The sequence below is a fragment of the Hypanus sabinus genome, chromosome 6 (genome assembly GCF_030144855.1).
Source record: "Hypanus sabinus isolate sHypSab1 chromosome 6, sHypSab1.hap1, whole genome shotgun sequence".
Lineage (NCBI taxonomy): Eukaryota > Metazoa > Chordata > Chondrichthyes > Myliobatiformes > Dasyatidae > Hypanus > Hypanus sabinus.
The window spans coordinates 137,840,261-137,856,747 of NC_082711.1; the positions used below are offsets into that span (position 1 = coordinate 137,840,261).

The following is a 16,487-nucleotide window of genomic DNA, read 5'->3' on the forward strand; positions in this document are numbered from 1 at the left end:
GAGAGTAAGGGTGAGTAGTTTATTAACAGAAGCCCAGTACTCATGGTGAGGTCCTTGCTTTCAAAATAATATTTAGGATGCATTCTGGGCAATTTTATAATGATCATGGGATGAAAATGCATATAAAGTTGGCCTGTCCCTTAAAAACAGTTGTAAAAGATGTCAGGCTAGAAAGTGGGGAAATTGGACCAACACATGCAAGCAAGTCATTCTTTTTTTTTTAATTAGTCTACCAGAGATACATCCAGAGATCAAATAAGATATTAAAGCAGGAGATCGAAGGACATTCCTCTCCGAGGACAATGGGACAGCTTTAATATGCTGAAAAAATTGCACTATTAGTGGTATTTGTCGGCAGTGGTTAATACTTCACCTTTAACCTGCTCCTTTCAGGTTGCCATCGAATAACAGACCAGTGCCTGTTGCTGCTTCAACACTGCCCAAACCTTAACCGAATCGACCTTCGGAACTGCAAACTGATTTCTCCCCAGGCTTGTCAACAGCTGATGGAAGGACTCGTAGGTGTTGCCCCCTTTGAACTCGTGGAAGACAAACTGTTAAAGAGAAGCGGTTTACAATTGACAAAGTAGCCTCATGGACGCCGATAAGCCTTGCCAGAATGTTCCTCCAAGTCCTGACTGAGACAGCACAATAGAACCTACTGGGGAACTGTCTCCACTCTTCTAGCTAATTGCTTTCTGTGTATCTGTATGGACCATGCTGTGACAGTCTGGAGTTGTCATGGCAATCACGTCATTCACTGCTGATAAAGTCAGTGATCCAGTGACAGCTGTATAGTTTTGGAGGAAAATTACTGGTGTAATTATCTTGGCCTAGAAGATGAAGCATGATTTTTGGAGAAAAAAAAAGTTTTTATATCGCAAATACAGGGTTTTAAGCATTACGCTCTGGTAATAATTCCCTCCTTTCTTTCCTTTGCCCTCCAAAAAATAAAGAAGTGTAGATTTAGAAAATATTTAAAAGTATACAGTATACCTTTTTGGAGGTATACATTAAATTTCTGATTTAATGCTTATTTGGAAATAAAAACATGTGGGCTTAAAGATGGGCTGCAATTCAATTTTGAAAAAGCCCATTGGTCTAAATTTGATTGCAGTCCAAAATAATATTCAGTACTTTTAATACAGTACATTTTTAATTACATTTGTTTTATTCTACTGAAAACTACACTTTCAGTAGACATTCAGTTTTTCCACACTGCATTTCTAAATTTTGGTGGTGCATGAATCAACACATTAATACTGAAATGAGGTCAGTCAGTTTACAAAAACCTCATTGGTGAAATAATTTCTGTAAAAATTTGATTCATTCCTTCAATGGATTTTTCTCAGCGACTTCCTATTCCTTGGTCAAAACAGTCAAGCTCATTTATTTAGGTTACATTGGTTGTTATGAGATCTGAGTCCTTTTCAAATTTGTGTTGAAAGGGTGTTCTTTCAAAATGAAAGTCCTCATGGCTATATTGTTTTATGTTTTATCACATTATGTTATGGGATGTATTTTAATAGTGATCTACAATAACATTGTAGTTTTTAAAATGCTTCATGGCAACCCAAATTACCTAATTAAGTGAGTACATAGTGCTTTAATGGGGAAAATGTGAAATGTTCAGTGGTTACATTTAGTAAATATGAATACTCTGAAGGAATATCTTTGTTTTGTCCATTAAACGTGACAAAAAAATAAAAGCATGTTAAGATTTAGACCAATAGCTATAAACAAGGATTTTTGAGAGTCCGATTGTACCAGCTTATTATATTCCATCACTACAGTTCTAGCCAAGGAACAGAAATATTGTGAATTCTAACCAGGTTCATTGTCTTATGTTGTTTTTGCACTGGCAATATCTTTTTAAAAAAGAATGTGTGCTGGATAAGGCACTGGATTTTATAATAATTGAGTTTAGTTATAAGTAACCATTCCCACCCTAACATACTCTTGCCATATAGACAGTTGTTCTGTTGTACTGTAAACATTACAGGTGCATCAACAATACATTTTAAATGGAATCTGTAACATCAGCTTGTAAATAGCAGCAGAAATTATTTTTTATCTTGCATATGCTGCCAAACATTAATGAAATGGAAATGTTATGAGTATTTTCAGTTGTTACCATAGAAAGTACACTGGGGAAATCAATTTAACAAAAAGGTTAAACTTATACATTAATGGGTGAATTAGTTTGTTCTCACCATGAGGACGAGGGGTTCTATCTTGACAGAACTGGCTCTAAACTCCTGTTCCCTGATGATCTAGCCTTCTCTAGCGGCCAAACTCAACATTTTTCCAGTCGTTCTTTCCTACACTGATTTTGACTCTTCCAGCATTGTCCGGACTGCATCATTAATATAATTTGTAGCATTAAGCCATCTCGATTCTTTATTACCTTTCTGTTGCCTTCCTGAATCGATACCAGGAAGCTGGAAACTCAGACCCACCATGCGATCAGATGACTTCTTAATGTCGATATGTTTTATAATAATGGACAGGAGAACTTGAATCTCAGTCTGGCAATCAAAAAGCCACATCCCCTGAACTCTGTTGTTTCTGCAACTCTAGTGGAGCTTTGTGTGTCGGTGTAAACCAGTGCAAAACAACTGGTGGTTTGCTGCATTCATTCTGTTTTACTAGGTTTAAAATGTGTCCTTCCTAAGAACAAAGATTCTCGAGGTGCTGTACTTTATTTGCTTGATTTTCTGTCAAGTAAAACCCATCCATGAGCTTCATTCATTAACTCAGTCCTGATGGGAGCAGTGGCTGGGGTGGGGGAGGGGGGGCGCATTGATGGAGAACTGAGACTTCAAAAGCAGCGCAGACTCACTTCTGGTCTCCCTTTTTCACTGGATGTATTAGCAGTGCAAAATTCCAAGTACTAGCCACAGTATTCTAGCTGTGGATAATACCGGATCTGAATATGTCACTTAAATGAAAGAAAATAATTACATGAGAAAGAACTGACTTTCCTCATATTTGCCTTTCAGAAAGTAGATGGTACTTCCACTTGGACCATGTCAACACAGTGGCAGATAAAAGATACTTTCATTATGTCAAGGCACCTGTTGTACAGACACTGAAGGGTCATTCCAATTGTGTTGGAAATGGATTATAAATGTAAAAAATGATGTGTAATAAATGTGTAGCTAACAGTAAGCCTTTGATGAAAAGGGAAAGTAAGTGGTCAGAATAAGAAAGCTGAAATTGAATGATATTCTGAAGAAATTTGATTCCCCCATTCTATGTAGTGCAGGCTTAAATCTCATTGATCAGCAGGTTAAGTTCGACACAAATATTTGAATGTCTGAGAAAGACAATCAACTGTTTATGCTGTAACAACACCTGATACAAACAGTACCCAAATATTCACAGAGGAGTGTTGTTTTATTTTGAAATGGGCATTTCTTCCAATTCTGATCACCAACCTCTGTCTTTTGATTTAGATCACACTGAACAGTAGCAGAGTTCCTGGTAGCATCTGAGCTTAATAGGTGGTGTTATTTACATGTGTGTACTATGAAATCATGCTGTATATACAATCTATAAGTATAGTAAGCATTGGTACATTTGTTCTTACACTTACCTTAAGATGCAAGGATCTTAACATACAAGTTAGCGACCATGGTGCAATAGCACTTTTTGGCACAAATTTCATAACATGTTCTTCATTTAATAGAATTACTTAGTATCTCTGGAAATTTCCTGTCGGCAACTTTAATATCCAATATAGAATCTAAATTTCCCATTTGTTTTCTTCCTAATGTATTGTTGATGCATTAGTAAAGAAGCATTCCAGAAAATTGCTGGTGAGAGAAACTTGTCCCTCTTATGTGCTAACGTTATAAATATTAATTCTCCTTTAAAATAAAAATTATATCAAAAACTAGAACTTATTTTAAAACTTATTATAATTGGAAACATTACATCTATTAAATTTATCTCCTGTAAGGTTCACTTTGTTTTAAATTTTGCCATTTTCTGTGTATTTTATTTAAATTCTGTATTTCTTTTCTCCCAAAGATGAAATGAAAAGCAATTGTGAATAATTCAGTAACCCCCCCCCCACCCCCACCCGTATGCTGATTGCATTTGCTTAGTTTGGAGAGGAGTGTATAGGCAATACTGGATTTGATGTCAGTCTCAGTTATGGTGTTTGTCTCAGGTGAAGCAAATGCTTTGTTGTTTGACCAGTGGAGCAACTCCATCTATTGACAGATAACCAGACAGGAGCTTTGCTTAATTCAGTTAAACACAAATCTCTGGGTTATTTGATTTATTTTGCCAGTAGAAAGCAGAGATCCAAAACAGGAGCCTAAATGTAGAAATTCCCAAACTTACTGCTAGTGTTTAATTTACTTGTAAACCATTGTTTACCTGTTGTTTCAGCATTCCACACCCTGTTTTTTTGTTTTGGAATGACAACAACACAATGTCTTCCTATGAGTCTGCTAACATTACTAGCTCTCTTTTTGGATCTCAAATATATTTCACTTCAAATGAAAGCAGACGACTGCTGGCTAAAATGAATACGGCCATGCAAAAATATATTCATCCAAAATGTTACTCAGTTCTTCAACCTCTTCACAATGAAATCTGTCAGTTGCTTTGTGAATAGTTTACTATAAAATATTTAACTGAACACAGCTTGTTGGGAAAATTGTGAAATTTAACCAGTAAACTTGGAGAGATAACTGAAGCCAATGGTAATTTGTATTCTCTTGTGATTTGTGTAGTGGAAGCCTAATTTGTGCACTTCAGTATGAACTGATTCTTCATATATCTTGGTGCTCCGTGATTTTCCCTCAAGGACCCTAAAAATGATCCAGTGCCTCTTGCCAATGTGATTTGTTCTGAGGTGGGCTTCTTAATAAACTAAAGGTCATATCAAATGAGCTGTTGGAGAATGAAGCTACTGCACTGTTACACTGTATATCTGCAGTCGATCTCCGCACACTGGATGAGTGCGTAACTAAACGCAATATGAGCGTGTACTCTCATTTTGCTTTGCAGATATTCAACTATTGTTGGGCTTGTATTCTGCGGCCAAGACAACCTTTTTTTATACCATGGACCCTTACCATTAACCAAGGGGTCCATGGACCCCAGGTTGGGAATCCCTGAGCTAGGAGAATCCTGATGTTTGGAAACAAAGCAGTTTGATTAGTATTTGATTCCCAAATAGGTATTTTTAAAAGAAAAAAAACCTGTCATTCTAGGATTCTACCTCTGAATGTCACTTGGTCCTTTAAAATTGGCAGTTGAATGCGTGGCTGTTAGTGCTGATGTCGGCGTCGTTTACCTTCAGTACCTGTGTCACCTTGTCCAGTGTTACTTGATTATATTGTGGCCATTTTACTGCCATACAGCTCCCCATTAGACATCACCGGGTTATACACCTGTGAAGTTAATTTCTTTTCTGCCAAACATTTCACTTGCAGATTTGCAAGTTTGCTGCTGTGTACCCTTCCTAGTCTCTAGAGTAGGAGATTCCAACCTTTTTTATTCCATGGACCCCTACCCTTAACCGAGGGATCCGTCAACCCCTGGTTGGGATGCCCTGCTCTAGGATATCCAGATCTTTTATTTTAACTTATCACCAATGGTTTTATCTTTGTGCCATTTCCAATGTGCCAGCTAATCAAAAGCTCTTATGTCCATCAAACTATCTTTGCCTATATTATTTCAACAATAAGCAGTTTTATCAGCTAATTCCCTAGTTGTTTCTTCCCTGCGCTGATTTTTTACACCTTCAAATTAGCATTAGAATGCAAATTCATATAAGTGTGATATAAACCCAATGGATGTTTATTAATGTAGCAATTGTACAACTTCTGCGACTCCTATGAGGGTAGAAGCAGTGAATCACTTGTATATACTCTAAATTTGTACCTGCACTCCACTCTTAACTACTTTTCTTTGGTCTATTTTATTGATTAGTCTTGGCACTTTGAAGTAATCTGCAATTTATCACGTCTTCATACTAAACTGGGAGACACCTTGGATAACTTGCAGGGTGTTCTTACAGTAAGGAAAGAAGTTTAAATTGGCTGCAGTGGTGAAATAACAATTTCATTAGATCTCACTCCCACTTTTGTAACTACCTGAAGATCTTTGCCCCAATAACTCCAAAGCTGTCACTGTTCGAACGTTCTTGTTATTCGTCATTATTCATAAGAGTAAAAGTGAAGCAGAGTCCCTACCCATGGTAAAGATTAAACAGTTAACAATGTTGATAAGCCAGGCAGACATCCAAGATATTCCCATTTTTCCCTTTCCACCCCACAATACCAGTGCCCCATTCATTCATTCCATGGTGTATGATCAGCTTTGGGCAGGTGGCTTAGAAGAGTGTATTTACTTGCCTGATTCACATGGTTAACAATTTATTTTGGTAATTTCCACTACTAATTTTTGTGCATAAAATTCCCTTTAAGAAATGGTCATTGTGATCAGAAACTTGCCACGTGCTTCATTTCAAATTTATTTTCAATAATCTCAAAGCCACCTTTGCCAGATGTCAAACTAACTGGTGATAATTTAGACCCTTGTGACCATTTAGTAACTTTTCCACATTTGATTTATTTGTCTATTGGGCACTGATATTTGTGACTGGCAATTCTGCACTGCAGCAATCCCGCAGTATCATCCTATTATTGACAAGTGTTAATAAAGAAGTATTAATGTCACTTCGGAGAAATTTCATGCACTTAACCAAAAGCACTTCAAGTGATCCCAGTTACTTGGGTTAAGTGTGCAAATGCAAGCTACAGTGTCCTGTTTTATCAAAGTTATTTAAATTTTGTAATTGGGTAAACTAAGGATGATTATGTCAAATTACATTTTTTTCTGTATCTGTGAGCCTGCGAAGGATGCTTCATCAGTTTGAATTGTTTGTATTTTTGCAATGTTGAAATCACAGCTTGTATGCTACAAAACCTAAAGGTGTGACTGCTGATATTAGTGGACAGATGTGTTGGTCTGAAGTTCTCTGCTTATTTTAGCAGGGATGTTAACCATTTAATATAGACAGGTTAACACCAGTGCTTAACATAAAGTAAGCAGAGGAATAGTGTAAACAGTCTTGTGGATATCCTAAACTGGTGCTTGTTGAAGTGATTTGAATGCCAATACAGCTCCAAGATAAATAAGTTTATCTAAAAGCATTCCTGTTCTCAGGACAAGTTGTTTTGACAGCTCTGGTCTGAGAAAGTATTGTACTGTTCTGAGTTTGATAATTGCACCTCAGGGCACTACTTTGCCATGCCCACAGGGTCTACTACATATGTGCTTATTTCTGCTGTTTCCAGGTATTACATTATTCTGTCTAATGACTATTGAGACTGTGCCATGGTGGTTCAATGCACAAGCAAAGCCTTTCAGCTTAACAGAGGAAATCATGTTGCTTATGAATTCAGATACTTCCATTCATGTGGTGTTTACCTCTGACCTCTTCTGCCTCCCCATGGAGGTCAAGGACATTGATGATTGCTTAAATCTAATGTTGCGCCACTTTCCTCCAGGATGTTGTTTTCAATATTTTTTGTTTTAAATAAAATACTGTAATTATTAAAGATGCTGGCATAATTATAAAGCAAAACTAGGGTGGTTATGGAAGTTACCAGTATGGCAACAGCATAGAATTACATCTTTATCAGTTTCCCTGGAGTTGTCACATAGCATGTGGAGTAATCAGATAACCTGTAAGCCAACTCATAATAATCTTGGAAGCAAATAAACAGGGACCATCCTAATTGTTCCTACTAAAGCCAATATCCTATCGGTATTACCCTTCCATCTTACCTAGCTTCCCAACTGCCTGTGCTTTCCTATATTTGCAGTACTTCACTGAAGAACAATCCAAATGAAATAGTATCAAGAAAAGTACTAAGAGAGGCTTCCTATTGTGAGCCACTCTCCTGTTATACGGGTGTAGGATAGTTCTAAAATGTAATGGGCTGGAGTATTTATTAGCAGCATATATTGAAATATTTTCTGCATTTTGCAGAATAACAACTTAATGTTATTACATTGCTTACCTGAATCTCCATGGTCTAATTCCTCATAAGTCTCTTAACATGGTTAGAATTTTAAATTAGCTGTTTGTTTATATATGTCCATATCAAGATAATCCCTTCGATTTAATAAACTGACCCAAGGTGCACTCTGATTTTTCACTTGCACCCTTCTACAGTTTTACTTAGGATTCCTGCTTCTGACAATGTACTGTGGACTATTTTAAAAAGGTTACAACTCAAATTGCTGGTTCACATACACAAGGGGAACTACAATCTTAGCCTGTGTGTTGTGCAATTCTGTTTAAATTTAGTCCTCCATTAAAGAATTTCTGTCTGCAGGGTTTGAACCAAGTTGGATGCTATCAACTAGATTTGTTAAATGGTTAATTTGCTTACCTTGTATTTTCCCATGAACCATCATGGACTAGAACGAGTGAGTATTCCTACTTGATCACCCATGTATATTAATGATATCACCATTGTGGGGGGGGGGTGGTATTAAGATTATTTTCTTCTTTTGTTCATATCTTTGTTCATACATATTTTGGCAGCACTGTTTGGACTGGTATATTGGTCAGCTGGGCCATTTTAGAGTCCAGCATCATCCAAGCGGGAACAAAAGTAGAGGACTGCTGAAGGGACACTCCATCTCCCAAGACTTGAGTTTATTGTTGGGTATATGTGTTATATACATTTAGTGACCAAAATAGTTAGCAAAGCTACACAAATTTGTGTAGAATACGTACACGACGCTGGACACTTTCAGCGTCGTGTACATATTCTTTGATCCACAGCATCTGCAGTTGTATTTTTGTGTACAAATTTGTGTAGGATGCCTAATAATTCAGGTTATGATTTTTGTTCCTGGTGTTCTCCTTGTTAATAGAAAATAAATGCAGAATTTTGTAAAGATTTGAGTAATTCTCAGTTGATATTTTATAGGATTATACCACTTGTAAATAACATTTTGCTGGTTGGTTCTTAATCCTTGTACAGCTGATTCTTATTTTGAATTTGTAGCTGCACAAAACATGCTGTACTTCAGAAATCTCAAATATACTTGAATAAAGTTTTACTTTAAAGTTATTCCACCTGTTCTAATTTTGCAGAGTTTGGAACTTACCTTTGTAGATGAGAGTAATGGAACATTAACCTCTTGTACTCTGTTTTCCCGAGGTTCCTCTGCCTGCATGTCTGACACTAGATGCCATGATGTGCGCAGGCAGCCAGCTGTCTTGGCGGCAGGATTCACTGGCTAAAATTGATTTTGCATAGTGTAAGCTTGGAAGAAATGCAGAGAAAGAGAGATTCAATTTCCAGTGAATTGGTCCTTTCTCGTTTCCTGTGTTGTCCAGTGCACAGCTGCTTACTCCATTGCTGTCTTGATAACAATAGATAGACAGGTGGGAAATGCTCCCTTATCAGAGACCCACCAGTCTCCCAAGGTCGGGCTAAAGCCAGAAGTCTGAAGATAGTCTTTAATTGTCATTGCACCCTCTTAACATTTATATTTTTGAATTTACACCAGATGATTTAAAAAAAAATTAACTCAACCAGAAAATGTGCAAGTGATTTCCGTGCAAGTGATTTCCCTGCCAGTAAATGGCTTCACATTCACTTATAGTACATACATATTATCTTTTATAGCCACATCGCTCCACATTTGGATTGTACCAGTGAATCTCCAATATTAAAACACAACAAAACTTATAAATGATCCGTAAGGTCTTTACTATAGAGATACTGATAAGGTTGCTTTTTAACTACACAAAGCCAGAGAAGCAAGATAAAAATGTAATTTTATTAAAACCAACATTTAATTCACAATTACATGTAGATCCCATGATCCAAGCACATTTAAGTTCCAACAGACACAATGAATGTCAGAGGTCAAAACTTACAGGATTTAGGAAATGTCATAATTATAAATGAACAAGATGAGAAAGGATACAGTTTGGTAAAGTAAAAAACAATGTCAGACAGAAAACTAGATAACCACTAGCTTAAACTTCTGCAGGCTTTACTGTTAAAATTGATCTATTCAAATGGATAGTGCGTTTAGTTAATTTACCGTAAGACTTTACCTAGTTTGAAAGGATTTTTCTCATTTTCATTTATGAACTATATCCTGTGATAAGTCTTTTCTGACCCAGTAAAAAGTACATTGATCAAGGCCACAATGTTATAGCACCATAGATCTATTTTCAGTTGAAGTGACAATTTGCTGATAATTAATTCACTATATTCAATACCACAGATGCAATGGTAGCTGCTGCTCATAGATAAATCTCTGCAATGAATATCACTCTTAAATTCTATGAATTTCTGCTAAATTCATAAATAATAAAATATGTTGAAAACAAGTTATTTTGTGAAACTGTCTAGTGTGTAAGCTATTGCTTTCTGAGCATTAAATACTATTTAAAATAACAAAGAATTTGCTGTTTTAACTTCAGAATAATATAAACATCATCCAATATATGTTTTGCAGAAATGAATTATAGAAGGAAAGAGGGTTATTCACCAAAAATCCAATTCTGATCTTTAAAATGTATTCCATTACAGGAGAAATAATATGTCTAAATCATCTCTGTTCTTTATATTAAGATTGTTTCCATCCACTATCTCCTTAGCAAATATAAAACTGACCGGAACTATTGCCCACTATAATAAAGAGGAATAGATGAGAATTCACAATATGTCACTGATTGTGGTTACACCCACATGTCAAAGGGCTTTCAATGAAGTTCAAGCTCCCAATACATCAGCTAAAGGCCTTGTATTGTAAAGGGGTGCTTACTAATGTGCAGAATCAGAAAACAAAGCAGCAAATATTGGAAACAGCTGAGCTCACAACTTGATAAAGCTAGGTGAAAGGAGCTGCAACGAGGCAAAGTGAGCTTTAACTGGCTGGTATAAGGCATCTTTAACTGAAAAGCCCCAACAATGCAGCAGTTTGAGGTTTAAAACGTGAATATACACTTCAAGACCCTGTTCACCGTTGGGCTGTAATTAACTGCTTTCAACGCCTGACTTCATACTGATATTTCCTTTGAACAGTTAACTGGTATCAAGTTGCTTCTCAGATGATTCAATCTCATGCTCCTCATTAACGTGTGCCGTAATTTCAAGTAAAAAGTACCAGCATTGAATAATATTGCAAATTCAATTTAAAACCAAGTAAATGCTTCTAATGAAAACTCATTGACCTGAGATGTTCATTCTGTTTCTCTTCATGAATGCTGCCTGACCTGCTGAAGAGTTTTCTGCATTGGTAAGTTTCATTTTCATTATTATTTGGAATGAAAATTGTAGTTCCTCATAGATGTATTAACTTTCAAGTTTCTGGAATGCAGCACAAACCGAGACTTGTGTTACAAAAAATAGTAGGCAGTCTCTCAAATCCAGAAACCATTACTGACATCTCTTCAGAAGTGGTATGCTCCATAAAATATGTAAAGGTTTCGCCTTTCAGTCTTCAGTTTTGAAACAATGAACCATTTTGTCTGTCACTGCAGGCAGGGACCAGCAGAGGGCACTGCTGCCAGTTGGGTCAATGCAAATCCACCCACTCGAAAACCATTCACACTGAATAGATGTGAATCCTTTAAATAATGTTCACCGTTCCTCTCTTAAAATATCAGAGGTCTGTAACTATCTTCTGTCCAAATTATGTTAACTACATGGATTCTCATTGTGACATTTTGTAATTCAAAATTTTCCAGAAATATTTCTATTTATAACCCAATTACAGCAGGCATGATTCATCTGGAATTTAAGATTACCGTACAGCCACCCGTTAACAATATCTGCTTCATGTTAGGCTAACCAGCTACCAGCTTAAATGCGAAAGCTTTCTTCCCTCCCATCAATGTGCTTTAGGTGCAAATAAACATCTGTTCCGATGCCTTGCATGGACTGAATGGAGAGCGATCCTCCCAGGTACTCGGCGTAAGCACGAGAAGTGGGCAGACCAAATCCAAACCTAGACAAAAAAGGCATCTTTATTACTGCAGCCTGTTCAGAATCCAGACTCCAGAAGCAAAGAAATACCACTGCAGCTGCCCACCTCCCCCCTCAAAATGGTCCACAATGACATAATGAGCCCCCTTACAAGCTGAGTTACTGGCCATTCAGCAAGCTCTGTTTAAGCGGGTACTACTTAGGAAGAATGTCTCATCCTCCTGTCCCTCAGCGATGACTAACTTACTGACTGACGTTTTAATTCACATCGATCGAACTCTGCTCATCTTGAATGTCATGATGTCCTCATTATCCACTGACTGACTATCCATAAATGTACGACACACACAGTCAGCTGTGTTTTACCAGAAATGGCAGTAAACACCACAGGTTCCTCCAGCAGCCTCTCCTCTGGTGACACTGAATCCTGTTTGCCTTAATGTTTTAAACTGGCACGCAGTGGAAGTATCACTAGTCAGTGTATGGCCCGACCTGGGCTCAGGAACACGGACGGGTTTGTGGTTGGATATAGGTTCTAGACAGCTTCTATATTTTAGTTTACATAATTAGTTTAGTTTACATATAAGATTCTGTGGAATCCTATATCCACAAAGAAGCTGACCACTCATCACTGACGCCTCAAAGATACAGGCAATGACTTTCAGTAGTACTGTAGTCCATGTCCTTAGCCCCATGAACAACAGACACTTGTCCAGTGGTAATCTACTTGCTATTACTAAAAAATATACTTGTGCGAATCTCAGTAACTCAAAGCTGGCATAATGAACATGCAGATCAAAACAAAGACAAGATGCCGGAAATCCAGAGCAACCTACACAAAATGCTGGAGGAAATGTTATTTGTTTCTTCCCCTCCACAGAAGCTAACTGAACTGCTGAGTTCCTCCACCATTTTGTGTGTTATCATTCAACACTATTGACATCTGCCAGGATTTATGGTCCCTGTAAGCTTCCTCCAACATAACCTTTTTCTCCTTTCTCCTTCATGTACTTAAGTTCATTTCCACCTCAAACACAAGTACTCCTAACAACAGCAAGTCCTACAGTTCAACTACAGTAAAGACGTTGCTCCTGAATACATAGAATTTAGAAGAGACTTAATTTCTTGAGTATTCACATTGCCCCAGCAGTAGAAACATCTTCTCTATGCCTACTTAAACTCTTTGTAATCATAAAATCTACTTGACTGTTGTCACAGTGAGCTCCAATAAATAGTACTAACCAATTCACTATCTTTGGGAGCTAAATAACAGCAAGGATAAATTGGGGAATCCTACTGCTGTTCTTTAATCAGTGCTGCTGATTTTGAAGCCCAAGTTTCCCATCTCGCAGCTTTGAACATCGTTCACAAGGTACTTGGACAGGAAAGGTTTAGAGGGATACGGGCCCAAACACTGGCAAAGGGGACTAGTTTTGATCAGCATAGACCAGCTGGGCCAAAAGGCCTGTTTCCATACTGTATGACTCCCCCGCCCCACAGCAGAGAGAGCAAGTAACAGCAATATCATTTCACAATGGCCATTACCCTGCACTGATTTACAGGCACCAGTCTGGGGTGCGTTAGGTTCCACCTACAAAGACGGGGAATACCAGATCATCTGCAGCGATTGTCACTGACCCCCAAAGTTTGTAAAGCTCATTGTTAACCTGCCAGTGATTTTTCTTTCCCCCATGCTTCACCCTGGAGCACGTTACTCACATGAGACCCTGCACTCCTCTCCCCATTCTTACCCATGCATGGGCCCTGAGTGTGGCCCGCTGTTCACCACATGACCGTAGAAAGTGTTCATCCTGGAGTCCTGGCTGTCTTCCTCGGCCGTGGTGAAGTGATAGTTCATCACTTTGTTGATGTTGTCATGTGGAATCCCACCTCCACGGTCCGATATCCTGCAGCAAGAGCAAAGAAACTGTGGCCTCAGTGTCACCAGCTCTATCTGTCAATGCTGTCAGAGAACATGCTTGTAAAGTGAAAAACACTTAAGACAGGTCTGTAAATAGCTCCTGACCCTTCATATTCTTGTGGGTGGAGGGGGAGGGGGGGAAATCCAGGCACTGGCCAATCTGATGGACTGTTCAACAGAGACACAACAGTCACTTCTACTCCTAAATTTCAGTAGTTTTGTTGGTTAATGTCAGAAGCTAAGAATTTGATACGCAATTGGAATTTTAAGCAAAGATGATGCATTTTGTTGAAAATGGCAGGAGCGAGATAATTCAGAATATACACAGTTATAACCACTCTTCAGTGCACTCATCAAATTTGACAATTAGTGACTGAGAGCAGAAGAAATAAAAGAGAAAGTGCCCCCATACTTCAACACCAACACCTCAGTGACTCTGACATTAGCCTTGGGTCCACTGGTGAGTTACATTACCAGATCTAGAGACCTGTCTCAGATCTACTCAGCAACCATACCTGCACAGATTCACTTCTCTATCTTATTTCTTCTCCTTTCAGTACTGAATGTCAAACTCCTGAATATCTGCCCCCCAGTCCTGTCTCTACTCACCCTAGCCAGGGGAAACATTTTCTCTGCTTTAACCCGTTTGAGTACGGGTATGTTGTACGATGCAGTCTCCTAACTCATGGATGGACCCAGTCAGTTTAAACTCTCCTATTCTGCCACCAGTCATCAGTCTGGTGAGCCTATGTTGCAAAATGCCTCCCCCTACCCCCACCCAATCCCATTACATCCATCCTCAGATGAAGAAATCCGCGTGGGTAGAGGAGCGTAAAATGATGATGAATTGTCTCCCTAATGCATCTCATCCCCTCCATCAGCAAAAGCATAAAAGGACCCATAAATGCTTTATTGCAGTCATTCACTAATCATCTGTTTACTGATGCTCAAATTAGATTAGAACATAGAGATCTATCATGATACATCAACTGCAAAGTAATCACTGGTTTGAACACAGCAGCAAGAGCCCAATGCCATTAGGAGAGATAGAAGTGTTGACTCTCATCTAGTGAGGCAATGTTTGACATGAGTTTGACAGCAACATCTTGATTCAGTAGTTCAGAAGGGGAAACCCCCTATGATTATTGACATAGAGGAAAATGAATCAACACAATAGTCGATCACCCCTGCAGGTAATCCTCAACCTTCCCAGAGTTACCTCAACTCACCCTCTTTTAGTGGGTTTCTCTGTTAATTGGACGTGGAAAAAGAAGAACCAAAAGGGCTTCGGGCTGTATTGTGACAGTGAATGGGAGGAATGGAACTCAGGAGATTGTTCCAGCTGCTATGTTGTTACAAGATTTCACATGCAGAGCAAAGTGCTTGTGTGGCCTAAGGGTAGAAATATTGGCAGCACTGTCCTTGTCTGTTGCTGAACATCTGCCCTCGTTCCTGCTTTACCTGGATACTGCTCCCAGTCGAGCACTGCAATGCAACATACCACAGACCTTTCTGAAAAGAAATAACAAGATCTACTCCCAGAACTGCTCCCAGTGCCAGTTAGACCTCAAACTTCAGCCTACTTCCCGTCAAAGCTTTCAAGCAATTTGAACGACGCTGAATGAATCTGCTTTTTTTTGGGAAAACTAGAGCATCTTGCATCTTTTTAAATCCAGGGGGCAATTAAGGAGATAAACAAAAAGCCTGGTCAGTTTCAAGAAGCATTTTAAAGTGTGAAACAAGGTGTTCAGGGAGGGAATCCCACATTTGAGTATCAGGATGCTGAAGACACATTGCAGCCACAGTTGCTCCAATCAAATAGTGACTGCTGCCCATCACAAACTGACATCGGAATCAGGTTTAAAATCACTGTCGTACGTTGTTATTTTGTGGCAGCAGTATAGTGCAATACATTTTAAAATATAAATGAAAAATATACATACTAAATTAAATGAATAATAGCAAAATTACTGAGGCAGTGATCACTGTCCTGTCAGAAACTGATGGCGAAGGGGCTATTCCTAAAACGTTGAGTGCATGTCTTCAGGCTCCCTGATGGTAGCAATGAGAAGAGGACGCGTCCTGGGTAATAGAAGTCCTTAATGACTGATGTTGCCCTTAAAAGATGTTCCCCACAAGGCTGGGAAGGACAGTGCATGGGATGAAGCTAAAAGAGTTTGCATTCCTCTGCAGGTTTTCCTCGATGGTGATGCAACCTCTCTCCATGGTACAACTGTACAAACATGCTAGGGTCCTTGGTGGTAAATGAAATCTCCTCACAGTCCTAATGAAATATAGCCACTGCCATGCCTTCTTTGTAATAGCCTCAACATGTTGGGCCCAGGATAGATCTTCAGAGAAGTTGACACCAGGAACTTGAAACACGATGGGGATTTCCCACCATCCACTTTTGCCCATCAGCTTTCACCATGCACTGTACTTATACTATCTTTACTTTTGAAATCCACATTGGCAGCTGGGACCCTACACTCTCCACGTAACACTGGCAGGAGTGACCAGGACATTGACTTTGCCTCCTTGCACATTCTGGTTAGGCTGCAGCCCATAGCTTG

At 38.6% G+C, this 16,487-nt stretch overlaps 2 protein-coding genes across 6 annotated transcripts in view; one reads left to right on the top strand and one right to left on the bottom strand.

Moving 5' to 3' along the window:
- Positions 1-9,116, top strand: part of LOC132395881 (lysine-specific demethylase 2B-like) — a 208,606-nt gene extending 199,490 nt beyond the window's left edge. For all 4 annotated transcript variants that reach the window (XM_059973001.1, XM_059973002.1, XM_059973003.1 and 1 more), the window contains one exon: positions 394-9,116. In XM_059973001.1, the coding sequence (XP_059828984.1) occupies positions 394-590 (197 nt within the window). In that variant the 3' untranslated portion in view covers positions 591-9,116. The remainder of the gene's footprint in view (positions 1-393) is intronic.
- A 696-nt stretch (positions 9,117-9,812) lies between these two features.
- The window catches only part of bckdk (branched chain ketoacid dehydrogenase kinase), a 71,594-nt gene continuing 64,919 nt past the window's right edge, over positions 9,813-16,487 (bottom strand). For both annotated transcript variants that reach the window (XM_059973014.1, XM_059973012.1), the window contains 2 exons: positions 13,745-13,900; positions 9,813-12,015 (listed from right to left, as the gene is read on the bottom strand). In XM_059973014.1, the coding sequence (XP_059828997.1) occupies positions 11,871-12,015; positions 13,745-13,900 (301 nt within the window). In that variant the 3' untranslated portion in view covers positions 9,813-11,870. The remainder of the gene's footprint in view (positions 12,016-13,744; positions 13,901-16,487) is intronic.